Here is a 25,698-nt window from a genome sequence, read left to right on the forward strand (position 1 = left end):
TGTGGCCCATCTTCAGCAGCCTTATAATATCACATAGTGTACATTTTTGGGTGTTAATATTGACATTTCTGTCTTTATTGTTTTGCTGCCCTTATTTTCTCTTTGTCCCAAGTTCTTCAACTATGAATTTTTGCCAACTACTTCAAGTTAAAGATGTTCTTCCATGTCATGCCCACCCATTGATTCTGTTTGTTTCAAACTCTTGAAGTTGCACAAAATAATTCTAGTCTACCTTCTCCACAACTGCCCTTCAACGCTCATGTCATCCACCCAATCTTATTTTTATAGGCACCAGAGCCCCACTTTCTTTAACAATTGCTCATGGATATGAGCTCTTAAAGAATCTTTCATCCGTCTAGACTTGACCGATGCTTTATCTTCTCTTGACGTCTTCCCTAAAGCCCCTACGCAGGGCATTCCTCCGCTGCAACACAGCAACCACTTTTAATAGTTGCTTTTCATGCTTGCACTCCCCGTACCGCCATGGGGCTGGGGACTCCTGAAAGGAGCCACATGCTCTCTTTGCCTCTAACTAGTACCTAGCCAGGGCCTGGGGCATAATACATGCTTAATAAGTGTTTGTTGAGGAAGTGAATAAATGAATGAGCACATACCTGTATACAGTATACAGCTTTCTCGCTCATACACACGTTAAAGAGAGCTAAAGCCCCCAGGAAGAGAGAAAAGAGAGGGCCCTGTTCAGTCCAGTTGTTTGTGGGGCTTTCCATCTGACAACTCTTTTCCATGGTCTCTCCTGAACAGCCTCGAAGCCTCAGCCACCTGGGCTGGAGCTTATCTCACAGCTAAATCCAGAGTAAATATACACAAGACAGAATTGGTCCTATGAGGACAACTGGGGTGAATTTCCACAGAAAGAAAGGATTTCACTGATCAGAAATGTAAGATGCTAGATGCTCCAATTGGTACTTATTCTAACAACACTCTCTTCTCTAGGTGCTAATTACATGTCAGGCATTGTTCTGAGCTCTTTACAAATATCTTATTTAATCCTCACAACAACCTCATAAGATAGGCACTATTTTTATCCCCATTTTATTTTCATATGACCCTCTTAACATTTGAGGCAGCTATCCTAAAATGAAGAAAGGTATAGTGTTTCAGTCTCTGAATAAAAGAAAATGAGATACATTAGGTCCAATGTATAAATGGCTGAAGATTGAGTGCCAGCCTTTGGTCTGAGATCTGGATCTGGCAGGACACCTCACAGCTCACTAACATTTATTGAGCACCCACCATTGTGCCCAGTGCTACCCTCCATGAGTTCACCGACTGGTGGAGGAAGCACACACCTGGATAAATAAATCACCCCGCTGCAGGGCAAGTGCATTAGGATCAGGGAGGCAGTACGGTGCTGAGAGCAAGAAAGAGTAATTATCTCTGACTAGATGAGAAGGCTTCCTGGAGGCTGTGAAGTCTCAGTTCCATTTTAATGAATGGAGCAGCAGAGACAGAGCAGAAGGTGAGGTGCAAAGGTACTGGCGTCCAAAAGGGCATTTGGGAACTGTTGGTAGCAGGAGAACGAAAAGAGAGGAGGAGGTGGGGGATAAGGGATCATCATTCAGGTGGTGGCCTTGGCTGCAATACCATGAAGCTGAAAGTCACTAACAGGCATAGTCATTTCTGTTTTAGACTCTTTGAGCAGCTGTGTGCAGGAGGACAGAGAGACCAAACAGAGAGAGACCAGTTAGGAGGCTGCTGTAACAAACAGAGCAAGATACAGTGTGCATGGGAACTAAGGCACAGGATTCTAGGGATATTTAGGAAGCCTGAAGCTTTGGACTGATCGAGAGGCTGGCATAGCAGTGCAAGGTGACACCCCGGCTTCTGACTTAGACAGTCACGAGGGCAGCCAGTGAAATCAGAAGGCTAGGTTGGAAGCAGGCTTCCAGGAGCGAGGGCAAGCTGAGACTGTCTGTAAGCTCAGAAAAGCCAAACAGGGCAGCAGAAATTTTCTTCATTATCTCAGAAAAGTTATTCAAATTCTTGCTCACACCTCCTTTTAATAAAATATGATGCACTTCATTCTGTCATCATAGTGAAAAATCATTGCCCTTTGCTGAGAATTAATAACCTTTTGAGTTAATACCCTTTGGGTAGGAAAATCGGTTTCATTAACACCTCCCCTTGCACTTTGTAGGTTCATCATCTCTTGGTCCTGCTGTCCCCTGAAACCAAAAGCCCAAAACATATTATTCGAGAAGCCTGAATGATTTTATTCTCAGAAAGAATGATCAGGGTCCTTACTAATTGGGCTGAATTGAGTTCACTGACCAAAAAGGTCATAGTGGCCTTGTGTCTGCTCCTCAGCCGCAGGGGAGCCCACCTTCCACCAGAAGGAAGGGATGAGAGCTTCCTCTCCCGGCTCTTGGCCTGATCCCCAATCTTGGCAGAAAAGATGCGCCCATCTTGACATGCCACGCCATGGAAACGCGCCACCTCCTCAGGCTCTACCAGGCCTCTTCGCAGAGGTGTCTCTCTCTGGTCCAGCACCACAGACAGGACAGCTGTCGGGCTGCCTGGCAGAGTTGGATGGCAACCCACCCCCACTCCAAAGTGGCTCATGGTCATAGTGAGGCTCCCCCAGAAGAGAGGCTGGAAGGCCCTTCAGTCAGACAACAGAAGTTGAGATGTTAAAAACAATCTTCCTCTCCTTTTCCACCTCCCACGGCCTTGGAAAGCCTCCGAATGGATATTCCTCTACTCTTTTCTGCTGCAAACTCTTTAGCAGCAGCCTGGCATCTGGAGCATGAAGCCCAGAGTCTTCAGTATCCCAGGGCCGTCCATGCTCTGGCCTGCCTGGCCTTGTCTCCTGCCTCTTTGTGTATGCAAGGTTGCATGCCTCTGAGCCTCAACTCATGTTGCTCCCTCAGCCACCCCTGACCCCCGCAACAAAACACACACACACTCAATCATCCTGCAAGGCCAGGGTCAACATCACATTCCCTGAAAAGCCCTCCCTGAATGCCACACCCTCCCTCAAGTGGCATCCACTACTCCCTCTGTGATTCCCCCCACCCCACCCCACCCTCACCCCTGTACCTTGTCCCTGCAAAGCTTACCTGATATAATGTGTCTGCACGTGAGGACAAGTTGAGCCACAGGAGCTAATACACAGTGTCACCCAACTAAGATGCTCTATTCACTGTCTCCCTAGGTAGGGACGTAGAGATGAAATTGTAGACAGCGATACCTGGGTTCAAATTCCGTCTCTATCAGTTTTTGGCAGTGTAATTTGGGGTGAGGTGCTTATCCACCAAGCCTCCAAAACTGCCTTGCCTATATTCCTCATGACCTAGAGGGTGACTCTAGTGCTTGACTGGCTGGTCACTGGGATAACAGGCTAGAGGATCTGGTGATCTCAACCTCCTAGGCCACACCCTCCATCACTTGGCCATTCCACTGGAAACAGTCTTTGGGGATCCCCAAAGTTGTGGCTCATTCTGATCTCCAGCATCTCCCAGTAACCTCTTTGGCTTGTGCTTGTAGAAGCAGACTTTGAGAAGACGGAGGGCTGCAGGTGGAGCAGATGCCAGGCTAAGCACTGTCCCCAATCTTATATTCCAGAGCCATTTGGAAGAAGAGCTCAAGCTGTTGAAACAAACAAAACGCTGCATGAGATGAAGACCAGATTCCTGCTCTTTGGAGAAACCAATCAGGGCTGTCAGATTCTAATCAATCATCTGGACACGTTACAGGAGTGCGGCTTCAACTCCTCCGTGCCTCTGGTGATGATAATCCACGGGTGGTCGGTAGGAAATGCTGACATGCCTTTTTTCTCTCCGATTTCACATTTTCTTTTTTTCTTTCTAGTGTGTTCATGTTCATAAAAAGATAGGGAGCTGGTGATAACAACTCCATGCATGATGTTTATAAAGCACGTTCTATTTTCCAAGTGCTTCCCCACGCATTAGCTCATTGATTATCTCAATTCCATGAGTAAGCAGGGTGAGAAAATATAATTATCTCCACGTTTCAGATAGAATGTGGCTCAAAGAGGTCACACAGCCCATTGGGGCCCATGAGGGATTGCAGTCCATGCAGGAGGAAGCCTCCTTCCTGAATCTGCATGTTACACATGGGGGGACATAGGAAGCCAGAAGAATGGACTCCCAATGAAATGTTGTATCGGCAAGGTTTAAGTTCAGCAGCAAATAACAGAGACTCCAATTAGCAGCGGTTCAAAGAAAACAGAAATTTGTTTTCATTTCACAAAATATTCCAAAGATATGTGTAACCCAAAAACCAGCTAGACAGCTTTGGTCAATGAAGTCCTCCAGGCCCCAGCTCCTTCCAGCTCACTCCTCTGCCATCTTGGGGTGTGACCCTCATCCTCATAGTCCAAGATGGCAGCTAGAGGACTAGCCATCACATCTTTATTCCAGGAAGCACAATGTAGTAAAAGATGTATGCAAAGGGGTCAAAAGCAAGGTTTTTACAAGAGCTTTATAGAGATATAATTTACAAAGCCTACAATTTATCCATTTAAAGTGTACATAATTCAATGGCTTTTAGTATAAAAGAGTGTTTTTTAGGTGTCCCAGAGCCTCTGTGAAATTCTCCCAGTTACATCCATTGACCATATCTAAGTGGAAAGGTGGCTGAAAAGTATAGGCTCTTAAAGAAAATGTAGCCTTTTAGTGATGCTAAAAATTCTATTACTATGGAAGAAGGAGAGAAAGGATATTGCTGGCAATAGGTGAAGTCAAACCATGTGAGAACTTGTCTCCAAGAGGAAATCCTGCCTCCCCAGTGTCTAGCCCACCCATGATTTCAAGCATAGTTCACAATTTGAACCCTCCAGAGATTTTGGTGTCCACTTCATGACTTAGAAACCTTTCCCTGCCATCTAGTTGAAAAGTACACTTGAAACCCCCATCTATCCTATCCTGGAGAGCAAAACAAAGACTTCCATCACCTGCCTCCCCTCACCTCTCCCTGCCTCCCACATGACGTTCCAGCAACATCCAACTTCTTGTATTAATAGCTTCCTCCACACCCCGTGCACCTGCCTTCTCTCTTCTTGGTCTTGGCTCAGTCTGTGCCCTCTGCCTAGAGTGTTCTTTCTCCTCCTCTTTTCCTGATTAACTCCCACTTTTCCTGTAAGACACAGTCCCAAACAGGTCCTCCTGCAAGCCATTGCTGCCTTCATCCCAGCATTCCCACAGGGGCATTCAGTGTAACCCAAAAACCAGGTCACCGGGAGTTCCCATGCGGCCCTGAGCACTCTCCAGCACTGCTCTGCAGCTCAGTTTTCTAATTGTCTGTGTTTCTCTGCTCTGCTAGGCTGTAAGCTTCTTCCTGGGAAGGATTCTGTCCTATTCTCATCTAATAGACCACTGTGGGCCGGTATCCATTATGTAATCAGTGCTCCAAAATGTTTGTTAACTGAATTAAAGATCAAATGAATGAGTCTTGTTTATAAATGCAACATGAAGACCACAGGAGCCTCTTACCAGGATCCTTTTACCAAAATGCACTCTTCATTATCAAAATTCTGTCCAACCTAGTATATGTCTCCTCCTCCTATTACTGCTAATATTAATAACAACAACAACAACAACTGCAGTAACGAACATTTGCTGAGTCTTTTCTATGTTCTAGACACTGCTGCAAGCACTTTAGATCTATTACCGTATTTCTCCTTCATAACGATCCTGGAAGGAGAGCATTATTAACCCCATTTTCCAGGTGAGAAAACTGAAGTGCAGAGAAGTTAAATAACTTGCCCAAGGTTACACAGCTAGAAACTGAGAGAGCCTAGATTTGAACCCAAGATGCTCCATGTACATAGAAGGCACTTGGTAAACATCTAGTAAAGGAATGCCTCTTACCCTGGAATGGCATGACAGGCCCTCAGTGGAGCTCTCCAGCTTCACCCCCTATTGTCAAGCCTTCACCTCACCAACTTTCCTCCTCTCCCCTGACATACCACACTGCCCTTTCACGATTCTGTGCCTCTGCACGCACTGTTCCTTCTGCCTGGAATGCCCTAGACCTCACCACTACCACATTCACCTGCCCACCGGTATTCTTTTTGTTTCTTTGTTTTGTTTTGTTGAGACAGGGTCTCACTCTATCACCCAGGCTGGAGGGCAGTGTGATCTCAGCCCACTGTAGACTCGACCTCCTAGGCTCAAGCCATCCTCCCACCTCAGACTCTGGAGTAGCTGGGACTACAGGCATGCACCACCATACCTGGCTAACTTTTGTATTTTTTGTAGAGATGGGGTTTCACCATGTTCCCCAGGCTGGTCTCAAACTCCTAGGCTCAAGCAATCCCCCTGCCTTGGCCTCCCAAAGTGCTAGGATGACAAGCACGAGTCACCGTGCCCAGCCCCCACTCATATTCATCTTAGTGGACTCCTACTGATCCTTTAAGGCCCAGTGCAAGGGTCTTTGCTCTGTAAATCCATTAGGAGTGCCCTGCAAATTGGTTCTCAAACAAGGCACACACACAGAACAATTCTCTGTAAACATTTTGTACCTCCTACTATGTCAGGCTCCCAGTGCCCATCCCGCTAAGTCCAGCATAACGCAGTCTGCAGGGCAGAGCCAGCGCTGTGGGTTTAGGAGTGAGGTGGGGCAGCCGCACGCAGAAGGAGGCATACAAATGGCCCTAAGGGACAGGTCAGCTTCCAGGACCTGATTTACACGTATTTCTCTACTGTTTTAAGGTTTAGAAAGTCCCTAAGAGGAAAAACAGTAAGATAATTGTTCTCGGCAGGGGGCGGGGGGGAATGTATGGAAAAATCTGGAGACATTTTTGGTTTTCAAAACCTGAGGCAGTGGGTGGGTGTTGCCGGCATCTGGTTAGTGAAGGCCAGGAACACTGCTAAACATCGTACAATGCACAGGACAGCCCCCACAACAAGGAATTCTCTGGCCCAAAATGTCAACTGTGCATTGCTGAGAACCGTCGTAGCAAGCCCTTCCTCCTGCGGGGAAGGATCCAGCATTATCCAAGAGCTGGAGAAGGAATTCCGAAGGGTGAGCGGGGAGAAAGGAAACGAGTGCGACCCTCCCTCTGTCCCCTCCTCAGGTGGATGGCATACTAGAAAACTGGATCTGGCAGATGGTGGCTGCGCTGAAGTCTCAGCCGGCCCAGCCAGTGAACGTGGGGCTGGTGGACTGGATCACCCTGGCCCACGACCACTACACCATCGCCGTCCGCAACACCCGCCTTGTGGGCAAGGAGGTCGCGGCTCTTCTCCGGTGGCTGGAGGTACGGACCTGCCCCGTCCTTCCTTCACCTCCCTTCCCTCCTTTCCCTTCCTCTGAGAGTGAATGAATTAAGCTGGTCTCCAACAGCAGCCCAGGCAGGAGAAGCACTAATGCTTAGCTCACAGGAATGAGAAGGCACAGGACTGACACCAGACCCCAAGGCTCTCTCAGACGCCTCCGTTGAACCCCTGTTTCACAGAACCACCTTCTCCCCTCTCCTCATCCACTATTTGTCTTATGCTCACCCCCTTGGACATGCTAAGGGATACAAACAGACTCTGTAAGCTACCAAGCCCCCACACAAATGAGTGGGATCACTTCTGTAGGGCATTAGTGTCCAGGGGAAGACAGGCAGGTGGGAGGCCGCAGCTACCAGGTGAGGTCACGGGTACCTGAGTCCCAGGAGAGTCAGCCAGGTGAGAGACTAGTTTCAGTTTGGAGTGTGAATAAGGCACCTCATTTCTGAGCAGGCACGAAGAACAGGGTGGGGGCCACAACACACTGGACCACAAAAGGCTTTCATCCAGGCAGCTCTTCTCCTGCCCCCATCCCGCTGCTGTCTTCCAGGAATCTGTTCAATTCTCTCGAAGCCACGTTCACCTAATTGGGTACAGCCTGGGTGCACACGTATCAGGATTTGCCGGCAGTTCCATCGGCGGAACGCGCAAGATTGGGAGAATCACAGGTAACCATGCCTAATAACTCACACACTGATCTCCACTGCATGGGGGTGTCCAATGAGGACCTGCTTTTCCAACAGGCTCATCATTAAAACACCCCCACTCTTATTGTGAGGGATCAGAGCTCATGAGAGGCTTGTAACATTCTCTCAAACATGACCAATGTCATGGATTGCTGTTGCAGAGAATTCAGAGCAAATTACAGCCTCGATTCCTATTGCCTGCCCTCAAACGAATGTCTCATGTTGGTGTGCCAAATGGGACTAAAAGACGGACTTTTCTAGCAAGAAAGAGTCTTATTTTTTAATCTATAATTTACAAAGTCCAATTTGGGCGAGTTATGGAGTGAAGAATCACAGCCTTAATTTGCTGTAATTCATCAGCCACGTTAGTGCCTCCATTTCCACATTTGTGAAACGTCTATGTTTTATTCTGGGACACATTTGGGTTGAGGGAGGGAGCTCTGCATCAAAAACTTCACCCCAAACTCCATACCCACTCAGAAATTGCCCAAGATATCCAGGAAGGTCTGCACATGTGCAACGAAGGCCTTCCTCCCAGGCTTCCGTGACACCAACCCCACCCTTCACACTGCCAGGGATTAGGATCCAAAAACACACAGCTGGTCAGATTGTTCCCCAGTCCAAGTCTGAGGCCCACTAATACCACAGGTATAAAACCCAGGAGGCACAGGCAAGGCCTTTCTCAGTGTGGAAGCCCCAGAGCGCCCCAGCCTCTCCTCCTGCTGATCCCTTCCCATAGCTCTAGGCTTCAACAGCACAAGGTTTTTCTCTACTTCACGAACATACCATGGCCTCTTGTGCCTCTGGGCCTTTGCATGCACTGTTTGCTTTGCCCACCACTCACCCACTCAAACTCCTACTCATCCTTCAAGACCTAGCAGGCTCAAACAATATTTCACAGGCCAAAACAAAGAGCATTTTAGATGAATAACAGAGTTGTTGCGATTTTATATTTTATCAAGTGAGGCCTTTTTTTTTTTTTTTGAGACAGAGTTTCACTCTTGTTGCCCAGGCTGGAGTGCAATGGCGCGATCTTGGCTCGCCTCAACCTCTGCCTCCCGGGTTCAAGCGATTCTCCTGCCTTAGCCTCCCCAGTAGCTAAGCCACACCTGGCTAATTTTTTTGTATTTTTAGTAGAGACAGGGTTTCACCATGTTGGTCAGGCTGGTCTCGAACTCCTAACCTCAGGTGATCCACCATCTCGGCCCCCCAGAGTGCTGGGATTACAGATGTGAGCCACCACGGCCGGCCATGAGGACATTTTTACAAACAACTACTATCTACTATCACCATTCATTTATAAAAGAATTTCTTTTAACATAAGAAAGGATGGGGATAATGGCAGACATTTAAACGGAATACATTTGTGATTATGACAGCTCATTTCCTCATGCTTTTTTGTTCATCTTGCTGGTGACTGGGGAAGCCTGGTCACAGACCGGCGTGTGGCCCCCATGGATTTAACCCACATTAGCCTGGGGATGAGCAGCCCTCCCACCGAAGAAGTAGGGCCAGGGGTCAGAGTCCGCACCCAGCAAGGCATCCTCAGGCCCGAGGCCCAGAACCCTCTCCATCCGACTGGTGCTGTGGGTTACATTAGGCCGGGCCCACCCACTTCAGAGACAGCAGGAAGGCTGAACACCCTCTTGCCATCTTGTCATCAGCCTGATGAAGAAAGGAATAGAAATCATATCAGGACATTTTTCTTTTTCTCTTTTTTTTTTTTTTTTTTGAGATAGAGTCTCATTCTGTTGCCCAGGCTACAGTGCAGTGGCATGATCTTGGCTCACTGCAGCCTCCACCTCCCTGGTTCAAGTGATTCTCTTACCTCAGCTTCCCAAGTAGCTGGGACTACAGGTGCCCACCACCACACCCGGCTAATTTTTGTATTTTTAGTAGAAACGGGGTTTTGCCATGTTGGCCAGGTTGGTCTCGAACTCCTGACCTCAGGTGATCTGCCAGACTCAGCCTCCCAAAGTGCTGGGATTACCAGGCATGAGCTACCGTGCCCGGCCAAGGACATTTTTCATTTGTCACTGTGGGTAGGCCTGGAGAACGGGTGATCTCATGGCCCACTCTCAATTCCTTCGCCCCCCAGTAGGGAAGGAAACCAGGGCTGGGGTGGGACACCAGAGGGTCCTACAGAGAAGGCAGAGGAAGAAAGACAGGGAAAAAACTTTGAGCGCATAAATACTCCCCAACCACAGTCAGCCAGGAGCTGCCACCTTGCTTCATGCACAGATATCTGCCACTTGAGGTCCAGAGCTTTGAGCTCCCCTACTTGCATACATGTTCACCCCATACAGTGGTGTCCCGCGGCTGTTCTGGACATTCTAATGAAATGACATCGTAGGAGAAAAATCAGCTTGTTTAGGGAAATTATTGACCACATACAAGCAAATAAATTTCATTCTTTGATAGGTAGGTTGGAACTACTTATAATGAGCATATTGGCTTTTTTTGTATGCAAACAGATGGTCTTGAAAGTAGCTTGAGAGGTACTCAAAATTGATTTGCTTAAGTAAATCAAGCATTCCCTCATAACCTTATTCCTTTTTTTTTCTGTTTGAGATACGATCTCCCTCTGTCGCCTAGACTGGGTCACAGTGGTGCAATCATGGTTCACTGCAACCTCAAACTCCTGGGCTCAAGTAATCCTCCTGCCACAGCCTCCTGAGTAGCTGAAACTACAGGCACATGCCACCATACCCAGCTAATTTTTGTATTCTTTTTTTTTTAGAGTTGGGGTTTCACTATGTTGCCCGGCCTCCTGGCCTCAGGCGTCAGAACCTTGTGTCTACCACTGGATAGTTTCTGCAAACCTCTTTCCCCCCTAGCTAATGCCCAGCCTGTGTGTCATTGTTAGCACCATGAATTACTGTGGTTTTACTGAGAAAAGGTTACGGTGAGGTTTTCTAGAGAAGGATTATGCCCTAGGTGTTTCTTCTTGCTGCTAGTTCATTAATGTGTAATAATATCCAAAAGCTAAAAAGCACATTTCTCTTCCCCTCTCCTTGCTCCCACCTAACCCTTACCCCTGCTTTCTAATTAGGGCTGGATGCCGCGGGCCCTTTGTTTGAGGGAAGTTCCCCCAGCAATCGTCTTTCTCCAGATGACGCCAATTTTGTGGATGCCATTCATACCTTTACCCGGGAGCACATGGGCCTGAGCGTGGGCATCAAACAGCCCATAGGACACTATGACTTCTATCCCAACGGGGGCTCCTTCCAGCCTGGCTGCCACTTCCTAGAGCTCTACAGACATATTGCCCAGCACGGCTTCAATGGTGAGAATGAAGTCATGGGCCGGGAGTACCAGCCTACATTTCAATGTGGCCTCTGGAATTCAGCGGAATCTACCAACATACGGGACTCAGGGAAGAGTTCAGCAAGGATAGGGGCCCAGGGTGTATGGTCACCAAGCCCACGCAGAGAGAAGGAATACAGGAGTGGGCAAGGGTGCCCGTCCCCCAGCAGGCCACTCCTGGCAACAGGCCAAGGCCATGCCCTGAGGATGAGCAGAGGGCACCAACAGGAACCCCCACTTCTCACCCCAGCCCCGTGTGCCCAGGCAAAGCCTCTCCTAGGGTACGAGCTCTTCTGAGAGTTGAGTCCGGATGCCTGTGGTTATTCCTCCTTCTCTGGAAGTTTCCTGATTTCAGGGACTGCCTCTATTCTGAACCACATGAGGATCCACTTAATAGGTTGTGGCTTCTTGATGAAGTTCTCACTCGTCATCCCACCCCATCAGTTTAATTGGGGAAATTACTCAGACTCTCCCAATGGGAAATTCAGCTTCAAATATGTCCTCGTTATGCCCTTTACCTCAGGGCAGACACAGAATGTGCTGTTATCTGGGTTGTGATCCCACTTCTCTCTCAAGTCCTAAAACTGAAATATTAACATGCACATTGATAATATGCACAGGATTAAAGAACAAAAATGTCAGCAGAAGCGGCACATTCCACGGGCATTCCAAATTTCTTGCTATTATAAAATATCACCCTGATTAAGACATGCCAATCACTCCAAGCCAACTAGAGCCCTCCACCCCCACAAGCCACCTCACTCTGATCATCCAACACTCAGCTGAGAACACATTCTCTTGTGATGACACCATCCTTGCCTCTCCAATATCAGAATGACCTTCACACTCCACATCATCTCATTTTGGCTGGACTCCCAGCCTTCCACCGCCCAGGCCTGAGAGAGCCTTCTGGGAACTTGCCCTTATCATTGCTTACATCCCTCCCACCTCCCCCACCCCATCACCTCCCCTCCAGCCACCAGCAGTTCCCAGCTGACCATCCAGCCCTCATCCCAAACTTCACCCCCACAAAGCTCAGTACAGTCCATCAGGATGGTGTATGGGCTTTATTTGCCTGGTAAATCATTCCTGACCAATCATTACCATTTGCTCTTTTGTGCTAAACTTCAAAGCGATGGAACCAAATGTAGGTATTTAGCTTGCGCAAGCTTGGGCTGGTTTTTCTCAGTCGTCTTCACCCCTGTGTTTGAAAGGGTTCCTGGGGTAGTTCTCCCAGCCACAGCTGCACAGGGGCTCACTGGATAACTGTAGTTTCACCTTCACTACCTCCTGGGTGGATGAGCTTGGGTGAGTTAGTGGATGTCTTGGAAGCTCAGTTTTCTAGCCGATAACAGCTGCCTCAAGGAGCTGCAGTGAAGATGCAGGCAGTGGAGGAGCGGAGGGCACGCAGCATACACAGCTTCCTAGTAGGTGCCCAAGGAATGCAGCCGCTAGCATCCAAGGCTGTAATGACTAATCTTGGCATTTAGCCTCCAGACACCTGGAGAAATAGCTTTTGGCAAAGTCACCTGTGCTGTCCCTTTACAGCAAGTGTTTCACATATCTTGTGGTGGTCCCTCAACATCCCTTGAGAATTATTTACTACAGATTAGGTTAAAATTTGGAGAGTTAAAAAAAAAAAAAAAAAGGTCAAATCCTTAGTAGATCAACCTCATAAGCTTGTTTTGGAGGTGAGGCCTGTCCAGACCTGGTTACTGGGCAATGTCCTTCCAAATCCAATTCTTGTGCTGGTTCACAGGCCTGCTACCTAAGGGATGCAATGTCTGCTTTGGGACACAAGGTAGACGTTGTCGAGAGGCCTTAGCGTTCTCCAGACCATCAGAATGCCACGGGATTGTCTCGTGTATCTAGTTATATTAAGAGAAGGGGTGTCCCACGCAAGCCTGTTCCACAAAACCCACCCTCCAGGCATCAGCACCTGGGCCTTTTAAATTATCTCATTTAAGATAGAAATATTTCTATAATAAATTACACTAACCTGCTCTCTTAATAAATTGGATCTTTCCTTAGTGACTTGGGTGCCTATTAAACTGCCTACTGTAACACGCTGTCATAGAGGAGTGCTCTCAGGATCCCGGCAGTGCCTGGGGTTTTGCCTGACGCTACGTGACTCAGAGGGCCTACTTCCCTTAGTTTCGGTCAGTTGTCGCATCCTGCTGTTGTCAAGGGGTCTGCCTTGACAAGCCCACCCTTGCCTGTTCTGTGTGTTACTGCTAATCCCCTGTGGGCTGAGAACCAAGGTGATCCTCTGAGTTGAGGCTGCTTTGGGTTAAGGGGTGATAACGTCCTTCTTGCCCTGTGTTCCAGCCATCACCCAGACCATAAAATGCTCCCATGAGCGATCGGTGCACCTTTTCATCGACTCCTTGCTGCACGCCGGCACGCAGAGCATGGCCTACCTGTGTGGTGACATGAACAGCTTCAGCCAGGGCCTGTGCCTGAGCTGCAAGAAGGGCCGCTGCAACACGCTGGGGTACCACGTCCGCCAGGAGCCGCGGAGCAAGAGCAAGAGGCTCTTCCTCGTGACGCGAGCCCAGTCTCCCTTCAAAGGTGAGTGTGGAGCCAGGGAACCTTCAGAGGGGCAGGATGCGGTCCCCTGTCCAAAGGGCTCAGAAGTCCCCTTGGCTCCTTTCCTGGAGGTGCTTCAGCTCTGCTGTTGCAGTGTTTCTGAAACTGTGCAGGCTCAAACAGCAACGTTGACACAGCCTTTCTCCTGTCCCAAGAGTGTGGCCACCTTGCTGCCAAGGGCTAGGAGGAGAAACCTCGATCATTTCTGAAACGATCCTTGGGTTGGCCTCTCTATCCATTTTCATGCTCCCCTAGAATGTTAGATCTGTAAGGCCATACGCAGTTTACCTGGGCCACCCAGATCTCACTGTACAGGGACTTGAGGCATCTCTAAACACAGCCTAGAACCCAGTTATTTCATCTCTGTTCACGGCCCCCGTGAAAAAACTGGATTCTAGACTGCATTTCATTTCTTCTAAGATTTGAATCAGCTGATCTGATAGGATATGATATTCACCCTGCGGCACTCCCAAGACAAGATTCAGCTTCCAATGTTTCCCAGCCAGATTTTTAACCTCAGGGCAGAAAGTGGGCCCAGCAGCTCTCTGGATTGAATGGAAGATTGTAGACAGGGCTGTGGCCATGTCTTAGGCTGAGGCCAGCAGAGAAATACTCCACTGAAACCTAAATCTTCCTGGAGGGAACAAGCCGACATCTGTTGCCATTAACATTTCTGCCTAATCCTTAAAACAGCTCGGGAGTGATTTAGCATCTCACTGTTTCATCACACAGCCTCTCCAGTGCTGGGAGAAGAAATCTGATGTGCTGTTTGCCTATTACCATGCAGATATTTGTATCTGGAGAATGTGAGCAGGCCGTCGCCACCACTTTGCTTTTAGAGAGCATTTTACACAAAACATTCGACGCAGCCATCAACTCCTTGTGGTTCTCACAACAGCCAGGCGAGGATGGCAGGGCTGGTTATTACCCCATTCTAAAGAGGAGGAAAGCAAAACTCGCGTGGGGTGCCCACAGCTGTGCGGCTGTAAGGAGACCTGGAACAGGGCCACCTGACTCTCAGTTGTGAGTTCAAACTCCCAGGCAGCTTATTTTTGAGGCACAGGATTTCTCTGTGTATCGGAACTTTTGCTTTCCAGCTAGGTTTCCCTCCCGTGAGTCAAGCAGGTCTAGGAATGACAGAAATTTCTTGTGGGTGCGTATAGCATCTGAAGAGTAGCTGGTGTGAGGGCAGGATCTTTCGGGCCAAAGGGTCCCTCCACTGGCTGTCTCTTAGGGCTGGAGGAGACGGCAGCACGCAGGTGAGGGAATTTGGAAGTCCTCCTGCTTCGGGGAGCTCCTCCGCAGCAGGCTGCCAATTAGAGACTCATCTGGGTGAACCAGCTCCTCTTTTAAATGGCAATGCCGCCTGGAGTGATTAAGCCTCTTAGATAATCACATTTCATTGGATCTATTTTAATCATGGAATGTTTGCATCATGAGGAGCAGTTCAACCCTGCCGTTTTTCAGATGGGGAAACCAAGGCCTAGGCAGGGAAAGTTATTTGTCCAGAGACAAAAAGCTCTTGGCAGACCCGGCATTTAGACCTAGGGCCTCCAAAGAGTGAGCGGAGTGATTTTTACCTCCATAACCTGCCGCTGGTCTGCTTGTGGGGGTGAGAGGGGTATGGAAGAGAAGGGTGGGGGGATTGCTTTCTCCTTGAAATCACCTGGGAAGAAAAGAGGTCATTTTTCATCTTCCAGGGCTAAACTGGGCACTTCATCTGAAATAAGGGATTTGGCCCAGCCCTAGGACATCGACTGGGGGCTTGGAGATGGGGAAGGGAAGCATCAAGAGAAGGAAGAAGGGGAAACAAGAGCAGTAGGCATGAGCCAGGCCGAGCTTCTCCCATTTGCCAACGGCCCCAGTGCCCGACCACCATACACTGCTGGTGTGAACTCACAAGGATCCCTTTCTTATTAAAGAAGACCAAAGAATTGCATTAGGGCATCAATATCTCACCCACCAGCTACCAAAACCAACGTACTCATCCATCCGTGTATTCTTCAAACACTCCTACCCTCAGGGGACTCGGTGGAGACTAACCCATGATGAGTCCCTTGGAGACCACATTTGTGTCTCTTTATTACTGACTACTTATCTTGCTCCTGGGACATCCAGTGAGGAGGAGGTTAAAAGCAGGACTGACTGAAACTGGTCAGGAACCGAAAGCCCCAGCCTGGATGGAGGTTCCAGTGCTGAGCTGTGGCTTGTACCACACCCTCTCATTTTCTTTCTTACTTTTTTTTTTTTTTTTTTTTGAGACCGAGTCTCACTCCATCGCCCAGGCTGGAGTGCAGTGACGTGATCTTGGCTCACTGCAACCTCCACCTCCAGGGTTCAAGTGATTCTCCTGCCTTAGCCTCCTAAGTAGCTGGGATTACCGGCGTGCACCACCACACCCAGCTAATTTTTGTTTATTTTTAGTAGAGAAAGGGTTTTGCCATGTTAGCCAGGCTGGTCTCGAACTCCTGACTTCAGGTGATCCACCCACCTCAGCCTCCCAAAGTGCTGAAATTACAGGTGTGAGCTACCTCGCCCAGCCCACAACCTCTGCTTTTATGCTCCCCTACAAATTCTCCCCAGTTCTGCTTCAGCCCCTCCAGCGAGCAAAGTCCTCACCCGCTCAACCCAGTTTCACTTGCTAATGAAGAGTAATATCTCTGTGGTCACATCAAGCCACCCTGGGCATGGCTGGAAAGTGCACCCTTGGGAGACTCGCCTGTTAGAAGTAGCTGCTCATGGGATACTGCTATCTATATAATGTTATGTTGTCCGATATGGTAGCCACAAACCATATGTGGCTATTTAAATCCAAATCTAAGTTACTTTAAATTAAATGGAACCAAAAATTCAGTTTGTCAGTCACACAAGCCACCTTTCAAGTGCTCAAATACGTGGCTGCTGCATGAGAGAGCACAGAAATAAAACATTTCCATCGCTGCGGAGAGTTCTATTGGTGGTGCTGGGATGAAGATTTTAATCTAGGCCACCACAGCTACACCACAGCTACACCACTCCCCGCCCATCACAACCGTGATCATAACTGACTTGGGCCCCCAAAGCCTATTTCACCAGCCACCTCCAGCATTTTGATGAATACATATTACACTCTTAAAAGAGCAGACTTGCCCAACCCCGGCCTACAGAGAAACCACAATCTCTATTTTTCAAAAACATCTAATTGTACTATATATTTCAGTGCAGGGTCTGGTTGGGCAAGATAAACATCGCCTCCTGATTGTAGTTTCACAAAGGATGACTAACTTGGCCTGAATTCCTCTGGCTCCCAAGATATTTCGACAAAACCATCAAAGGATCTATTTTCTACAACCGTACACCAGAACTCGGATAAACACTGCGAGAGTACAGCAGTAGCAAGAGAGAATTGGGAAACAGTCACCGAGTGAAACGAGGCAATTTATCGCCCACTTCCATTCTCACTCTCTCACAAGGAACCTTTACCAGTTTGGGAGCCTGTTTTTCACGGAGGGGGAGGGAAACGGATCCGTACGGAGTAAATCCTGTTTTGCCAGTGCCTCATCTCATTTCATCCTTAAAGCAGTCAGATGAGGTAACCGGGTGGAGAGGAGGGAAGGGGCCCTGGGAGGGCACTCTGCCCAGGCACTGGGCTGGATGTGTTGTACACGTTAGCTCATTTCCCATTTGATCCTCACAGCAAGCCCGAGACAGACAGACAGACACACACACACACACAGAGAGAGAGAGAGAGAGAGACACGATTTCAGGGCAAAGTCACACAATTTGTGAGCAGGAAGCACTGCATTGAATCCCAGCCTTTGCTCCTTTTACTGCACTTGGCCTCGGCATAGGACCAAGGCCCTCGACTGAGTGCCTCTCCCTCCTGCGGCATTCCAGCTACGTGTCCCGCCTCCTCCTCTCTGCCCTCCTTCCACACTCCCTCTTCCATATATCTCCTCCACTCTTCTCCTGCCCTCCCCGTGCTGCCCTTCCCCCGCCCCCCTCCCCCCTGTGGCCCAGCACTCCAGGCTCCCTGGGTCGGGGGTGAGGGGCACTTGCTTCTGTTGCTCGCTGCAGCCATGAGGGCACCCTTTCTTGCTGGTCGGTGAGATGACGAGCCAAGCTGTGACTCGGGCAGTCGGTCTGTTTTTGGCTTTTCTCAGCTACTTCTTTGGAAGGTTTCCACTGACTTCAGGGAGAGTTCCAGAAGAAGTAGGGGTGTCGTAGACAGCACAGGCTTGGGGTTGGGATGAGGAGTGTCAAGAATCTTGGCCTTGCTGCCAACCACTTATGTGACCTTGACCTAATGACAAAACCTATGTGGGCACCAAGGAAGAGGTGTGAACAGACATGGGGATGAACTACTAGCACGGGACCTGCAGGTGGGTCTCAAAACCTGCCCCAGTCAGTTCAATGTGGAGGAAGGAAGTAGACAACACCTGATTAACACCTTCTGGAAGGCAGGCATTTTTTCATCGCCATCTTATCACATTCTTACAGCGACACTACAAGAAAGTTTTTTATCTGCATTCACAGATGAGGAAATCGAGCCCCAGAAAGGCTATGTGGTCTCAAGATGACAAGGTAGCAGGCATCAGAGAGGACTCAAACCCTGGGCTCTGTCTATCCATTGAGGGCCCTTATTCCACCCACAGCACAAAGAGCTGGCAACAGGACACCAGTCAGCACAACAGTCCTGGCCACACATACACACTCCCCCATCTCCACCGCTCACAGGCAGCAACAGACCCCCACAGAAGGGGCAGGCATTGGCCAGGCACAGTGGCTCACTCCTGAAGTCCCAACACTCTGGGAGGCCAAGGTGGGAGGATCTCTTGAGCCCAGGCATTCCAGACCACCTTGGGCAACAAAGCAAGATGCCATCTTTAAAAAAGAATTAAAAATTAGCCAGGTAGAGTGGTGCATGTCTGTAGTCCCAGCTACTTAGGAGGCTGCAGGAGGGTTGCTTGAGCCTAGAAGGTCAAGGTTGCAGTGCGCCATGATGGTGCCACTGCACTCTAGCCTGGGTGACAGAGTGAGACCCCATTTCAAAAAAATTCAATTTAATTTTAAAAAGAAAGGGGCAAGCATCCAGTCTCGTGACATCAGGGCATCACTTAAATGGGACTATACTGTTAAACCCAAATGTGGCCACGAAAATACATACACATACAGGTATTACATACAAAAGCTTACACAATCACTTTCCCTTTTTCTTCTTCACTTGCGCCTGCTCTGAGTTAATTCACTTTCATTCAGCCTTGCTGGCACTGGCTGCCTTCTTTGCGCAGCAACACCCTGGACAACACCATCCTGGGCCCCTCAATCCTATGATCTTCAGCTTCCCTCTGACTTAGAGGCAGCCCTCTGGGCTTGGAGAAAACACAAGAGGTCTCATTCCTACCATCTCCGTGAGATAAATCCATACACTGAGGGAGAAAAAAAAAAAAAGCCCTCTTTGATGTTTGCAAAGAGAGCCATAATATCTCCCAGAGCCAACATCTAATGATTCAGAATCATTGTTTCTGGGAGGCAAAAAATAGAAAGAAATATATTCTCTTTTCATAAATTCAATGACCCGATCTTGTGAAAAGAAATATAAGTTTTTTCTTTTTTAAATGGCACCAGCAGGGTCCACACAGGGTTACAATCCAGGATATTTCCTAGTGAGGAGACTCTCCGGAGGCCTCAGATTTCTGCTCTAAATGGAGTTTCCCTGATCACATTCGAGGTCAATGGACTATTTCATGCCTTTCATCTTTAAGACCTGAAATAATTTCTCCTGCCAGAACTTGGGAGTATGTTGTACTTGTCTCTTTGCAGTCACAGGATCAAAAGCATTTTCCCCAAATCATTTTTTAATGTCCTTATTAAACATGTCATAAGGTAAAGTGGGCAAAATCACTCACACTTTTTTCCTTAATCTTTGTAATAGCATCATTGTGCTGGGGGTGGCAGGGTAGAATGATAGGCAAATTGTCTTTTCTTTTCTTTCTTTCTTTTTTTTTTTAATAGAAAAACACTTAACAAAATCCAAATAAGAGTAAATAATTAGGACTGGGTGTGGTGGCTCACACCTGTAATCCCAACACTTTGGGAGGCCAAGGCAGGAGGATTGTGTGAGCCCAGGATTTTGAGACCAGCCTGAGCAACATAGAGACCTCATCTCTAAAAAAGAGGAGGAGGAAGAAGAAGAAGGAGGAGGAGGAGGAACTAGTTCTCAGCAGGAACTAGTTCTCAGCATGAAAGACTCATTTATATTTAAAGTTAATTTCATTTAAAGATTTCTCCAAAAAAGGGCAGTCATGCAAGATTCCCCGTGCAGACATGGAGTTTCTCAGGAGTGCTCCTGCAAACTCAAGGGTGCCTCAGCCATCAGTGCAGGTTCCGTCCACAGCCCATTCCCTCGTGAGCCTCAGAAAGCATGCTGGCTTGGCTCTTCACAGCCCACACACCTTGGCAGGTTCCATCCTCCTGCAGAGGTGCTACTCTAGGGGCACATGTTGTAGAAATAGGCAATTCTCATTCATAGGATGTGCAAGCTAAAGGGGACTTTGCATCCTCTAAAGCTGACTCTTGGGTTTTACACAAGCACCTTCTCCTAAAATCGTGGAACCATAGCATCTCAAATGCAGAAATCAATCTCCTCCTACTCACAATTTAAGAAAAAGGGAAGAAAAACTGTATCTCCAAGACAAGGGCATGAAACATTTTCCCCGGCTCAGGGGCCAGACGTTTAGGGGACAGGAGAGCGTCCTTTGTGGCAGCCATAGCCCAGGATGGATGTCAAGGGGTCAGAGCCGGCAGGCAGTTTGTCTTGGTGGCTTCATTGGAAGCAGGTGTTGAACCACAACTTTTCTTCAGGGGCTGTTGGCCATTTGCTTTCAAGGGACAGACTCAGCTTGCAGAACCAAAACAGCAGACAATGTAGAAAGAAGGGTCTTTTGGAATTAGACACACCTGGCTTTGAATCCTGCTCCACTGAACTATCTGGATAACTAGAAGTCTCCAAACCTCCACTTCCTTATTTATATTCACCAGGATAATTAACACTGTGTCAGTCTTGGTCTCAACAGAAAACAGGACTCCACTGGCCTGGATCAGTTGAAGAAAGCAAGTGGGACTCCTTACAACAGGGTGGGCAGTGGTAAGGAAACCAACAAGGACTGAGGCTGCTCCCCGCCTCTAACAGCAGGATGGATGGAGCCGGGGAAGGGACTAGCCGTGGGAGAACCGCAGCCGGGGAGGAGGGGCTGCTGATAATCGTGGGAGTGCAGTGGCTGCACAGTCAGGCTCCAGAGCACACGAGAGCAGAGGGAAAATGCCCCTGCCTCTCTCTCCTCCGCCCTGATCTCCTGCTAGTGCCTCTCCCTCCAGTGGTCACACCCAACCAGAAACCAATTGACAAGGGAGCCCGGCAGATGCAGCCTAAGGGATCCCATCCTGGGGCTCAGAGCTGAGCAGTGGAGGGCAGAGTGGATGAGGACAGCAGGGGTAGAGGCAGCAGATGGGCACTACCCAGCAGGGCATCATTATTTAGCCTGTTATGAGGACAAAAATGATGTATGTAAAACACTTGGTATGTAGCTTGATGCATAGTAGGATCTCAACAAACGGGAGCTATTTTATCATTCTTGGTGTCTTTAATGCAGTTATATATCCACGTCGTTCTTCACTCAGAGAGCCTGTGAAGTAGTCCTTGGAGGCCTAGTGTGTGCTGTGCCCTTGTAGAGATACAAGCAGTAGTGTGGTTCTGAGACAGCCTTTGGGGAGATAAGACATGGGCACAGATGCCCATGAGACAAGGCAGAAGCCACAAAGGACCGCAGCTTCTAGTTCTCTTTTTTTTCTTTTTCAATACTTGTAAAAGCTCTTTCTTTTTCCAATAGGATTCCAATTAGAATACATGTTTACTGCAGAAAACGCGAAACTTACAGAAGAACATAAGGAAGAGAATAAAAATGACCACTCTGCCCTCTCCAGAGATAAGCACTGTTAATATTTTTGTGAATTCCCCTACTTCTATACATTCTGTTTTGCAGAGTTGGTCTCATACTAGACAGTTTCATAGCCTGTGTTTTTTTGTTTTTGTTTTCTTTTTCACTTCTTTCATAAGCATTGAAATCATTCCAAAAATAGCTTTTAATGGCTTCATAAGAGTAAATCACATATTTGGGACGATGAACTGAGAATCAGCAGACTAACTTCTAATTGCAGCTTCGTCAGTTATTAGCCACGTGACAATGACACGTTACTTAACTTTTTCTGAGCCTCAGCTTCTTCCTTTGTAAAATGATGTGGGAGGGAAGATAAAGTAGGCATCTTATAAAGTTGTTGTAAAGAGAAATGAGATAATTATGTGAAACTATTAGCTCAATGTCTGGGACATAGTGAAGCACTAAATAGTAGTTATCATAATTGCTGTTATTAGTTCATAGCCATCCCTCTATTACTGAATGTTTCAGGTGTTTTCAGTGTATTTTTAAACAAACGTTAGGACATTTTTTAACTGAAATCTCTTTCCACAATTCAACTTTTCCCTTAGAGTATATAAAGCTAGTGATCCTGGATATAAACATGTAAAAGTTCAAGTTCTGGAGTCAGGTTGCGTGAGCTGACGCCCCAGCCATATACGACTGACTAGCTGTGTGATCCCAGAAAAGTCACTTAACTTCTCTGTGCTTCAGTTTCCTCTCCTCTAAAATGAGACAATAATCATATCATTTGTTTGAGGGTTAAGTGAGATGACAGAAGCAAAGCACTTGGCAAAAACCAAAATAGATACTAGCCAACGTTATTATCATGCATACTGCCATTATATGCTTTTTTTTTTTTTTTTTTTTGACAGAGTCTCGCTCTGTCACCCAGGCTGGAGTGCAGTGGCGCTATCTCAGCTCACTGCAAGCTCCACCTCCCGGGTTCACACCATTCTCCTGCCTCAGCCTCCCAAGTAGCTGAGACTACAGGCGCCTGCCACCACACCCAGCTAACTTTTTGTATTTTTAGTAGAGACGAGGTTTCACCATGTTAGCCAGGATGGTCTCAATCTGTTGACCTCGTGATCCACCCGCCTCGGCCTCCCAGAGTGCTCGGATTACAGGCGTGAGCCACTGCACCCGGCCTCATTATATGCTTTTAATTGCATTTAGCACTGGGCTGAACACACAGTAGACTTCCACTTAATACATATCATATTAAACTGAATTGAAGATCAGTTACTATGAGTGTTCCCTGAGTTCTCTGGAAGGTATTCTGACTACTCATAAGGAGGTTAACCCAAGGCCAGTCCTCCCCCATCTTACCCCCTCCCCCATTTTGGAAAGAACTTTCTTTGGAAAGTTCTTTCTTTGGAAACTGTCTTTGGAAATAACTTTCCTTTTTGTCTCAGTTTGACTTACAAGACTGTTCACTTGTTACAGAGTTTCCTTGACAAACCCCCAAATAGTGTAAGACCTCTCCAGAAGCTTCTGGGATGACGGGCTAAGTCCCTTTCTCCAGTGGTGTCACCCAAGAGTTTAGGGACCCTTCCCAGGACTTGCACCTATAGCTCTTTTCTTTTGTTTTCTTTCTTTTTTTTTTTTTCTTTTTTGAGACAGACTCTTGCCCTGTCACCAGGCTGGAGTGCAGTGGTGCAATATCAGCTCACTGCAACCTCCGCCTCCTGGGTTCAAGCAATTCTCCTGCCTCAGCCTCCCGAGTAGCTGGGACTACAGGCACCCACCACCACACCCAGCTAATTTATGTATTTTTAGTAGAGATGGGGTTTCACCATGTTGGCCAGGATGGTCTCAATCTCTTGTATTACAGCAGGGGTCCCCAACCCCTGAGCCACGGACCATGGGCAATTAGGATCTGGGCCTCACAGCCAGAGGTGAGTGGTGGGCGAGCAAGCATTACCTCCTGAGCTCCGCCTCCTGTCAGAGCAGTGGCAACATAAGATCCTCATAGGAGCACAAACCCTATTGTGAATTGCACATTCTAGAGATCTAGGTTGCGTGCTCCTTACAAGAATCTAATGCCTGATGATCTGAGGTGGAACAGTTTCATCCCGAAGCCATCCCCCCTGCCCCCACACTGGTCCATGGAAAAACTGTCTTCCATGAAACCCATCCCTGATGCCCAAAAGGTTGGGGACTGCTGGTGTATAGGGTACTGTAGTAGGTACCAGATACTACCTGAGCTAGCTCTTATCTAAAGCAGAAAACTCTTGGCCAATAAATCAACTCTTAGTATTTGGCTCTTGTTGTGAACATAAATAACCATTTGGTGCTTCAGAGATAACCCCTTTAGTAAACCCAAGAGATATCCCCACTCACATGAGCAAATTAAATACAAAATCCAAATGGGAAGATTAGTTTATGCCAAGGATAGGATTGTGTAATCTAGAAACTTGGCAATACAGGCATACCAGGACACTGGAGCTGGCGTGTTAGCAACACAGCATTGGCAGTACCCTCTGCTGGGCTTGCTGTATAGCTACCAACCTCCAGTAGAAATAGTACCATTTAGGAGTTAGTAGACTGATTGATGAAGAGATGAATTTCCACATGCTGGGTACAAGGGATGGATGGTCAAGTGGCTAGTTACCATGATCTAATTTTTTAAAATTCTCCTATGACAAAGCTTGAAAATCAGGTCTTGAATCCTCAGAGGTGATTTCCATCTTGTCAGATGTTAATGTGCATTGTGATACGTCACCCCCAAGCAAACCATCAGTTCATTCATCCCACAAAAGTTTATTAAGCACCTACTGTGTGCAAGGCACTGTTAGGATTCATGGATTAACCATTGTCTAAACAGGAAAGGCAAATACACAGCAAGCATTCCATAAATCCCTTATCCTTTGCCCAAACCAGACACTCATCTTGCCACAAGCCTGGACATGGCCTCAGAATCCATCTCAACACAGGGCTCCAGGCAGTTACTATCAATCAAATGGAATTAACATGCCGTATTAAACCTGTTTGCAATCTTGGAGCCTAGAACACTGTAGATACTTAGAGAATATGGAGACAAGAGAGCTCAGGAGGTCAAGGCTGCAGTGAGCCAAGGTGGCACTGCACCCCAGCCTGAGTGACAGAGAGAGACCCTGTCTCAAAAAAAAAAAAAAAAAAAAAAAAAAAAAAAAAAAAAAAAAAAAAAACCCAAAACAAAAACAAAAGCCAATCCTGGTCTGGAAGCTGGATGCTGTATCCAACCCTGGGGAATCCACTAGGGAGAATATGGAGACAAGAGAAAGAAGTGCAAGCAGTAATCAGCCATTTTGGAATGAGGTAGGACAATTTTCAAAACAGCTCCACAGCTGTGCCACCATGCAAGCTAAGCCAACACCATCTAGGGTGAGGGAGGCTAAGAGCACAGATGTTGCTATTTGACCTTGAGCAAGTCACTTTCATCTATCTGAGCTCCAGTTTTCTTATTTATAAAATGCGGGTGACAGTAACAATGCCTACCATCATAGGGTTGTGATAAGTAAATGAGATGATGCAATGTATTCAACAATGCAAAAATGTATTTAATATTTAATGATGCAATGTATTTAACAATGCCTGTCTAATAGTAAGCCATTTGCTTTCAATAACTAAATGTAGACTGTGTTAGGTAAAGAAGAATAAAATAAATTATCCTCTTCCAACCAACCCATCAGTAGGAGGACATTCCGGACATTTGATAAAACAGAAAGCTTTTAGGCCCAAGTTCTAGATCTAGAGTTATCTTATTTCCATTAGGAAATACACTCATTGAACCTCACAGAGCTTGTTTCCAGGAACTACCCAGAATATAAACATTTGGTCACTAGGGCATATATTTCTTAGCTGGGGCTCTGCCCCACCCTGAAACACACTCCATCAGACAGTGGCAATAGTGTAAAATGGCAA

At 47.5% G+C, this 25,698-nt stretch overlaps 1 protein-coding gene across 1 annotated transcript in view; it reads left to right on the forward strand.

The window, feature by feature from the left end:
- The window catches only part of LOC116463523 (hepatic triacylglycerol lipase-like), a 132,997-nt gene that overhangs the window by 99,055 nt on the left and 8,244 nt on the right, over positions 1–25,698 (forward strand). Inside the window, exons 2-6 of the mRNA XM_032146653.2 lie at positions 3,586–3,770; positions 7,061–7,243; positions 7,810–7,927; positions 10,998–11,231; positions 13,580–13,822. Of these exons, the coding sequence (XP_032002544.1) occupies positions 3,586–3,770; positions 7,061–7,243; positions 7,810–7,927; positions 10,998–11,231; positions 13,580–13,822 (963 nt within the window). The remainder of the gene's footprint in view (positions 1–3,585; positions 3,771–7,060; positions 7,244–7,809; positions 7,928–10,997; positions 11,232–13,579; positions 13,823–25,698) is intronic.

Source organism: Hylobates moloch, unplaced genomic scaffold, assembly GCF_009828535.3.
Source record: "Hylobates moloch isolate HMO894 unplaced genomic scaffold, HMol_V3 SCAFFOLD_40, whole genome shotgun sequence".
Lineage (NCBI taxonomy): Eukaryota > Metazoa > Chordata > Mammalia > Primates > Hylobatidae > Hylobates > Hylobates moloch.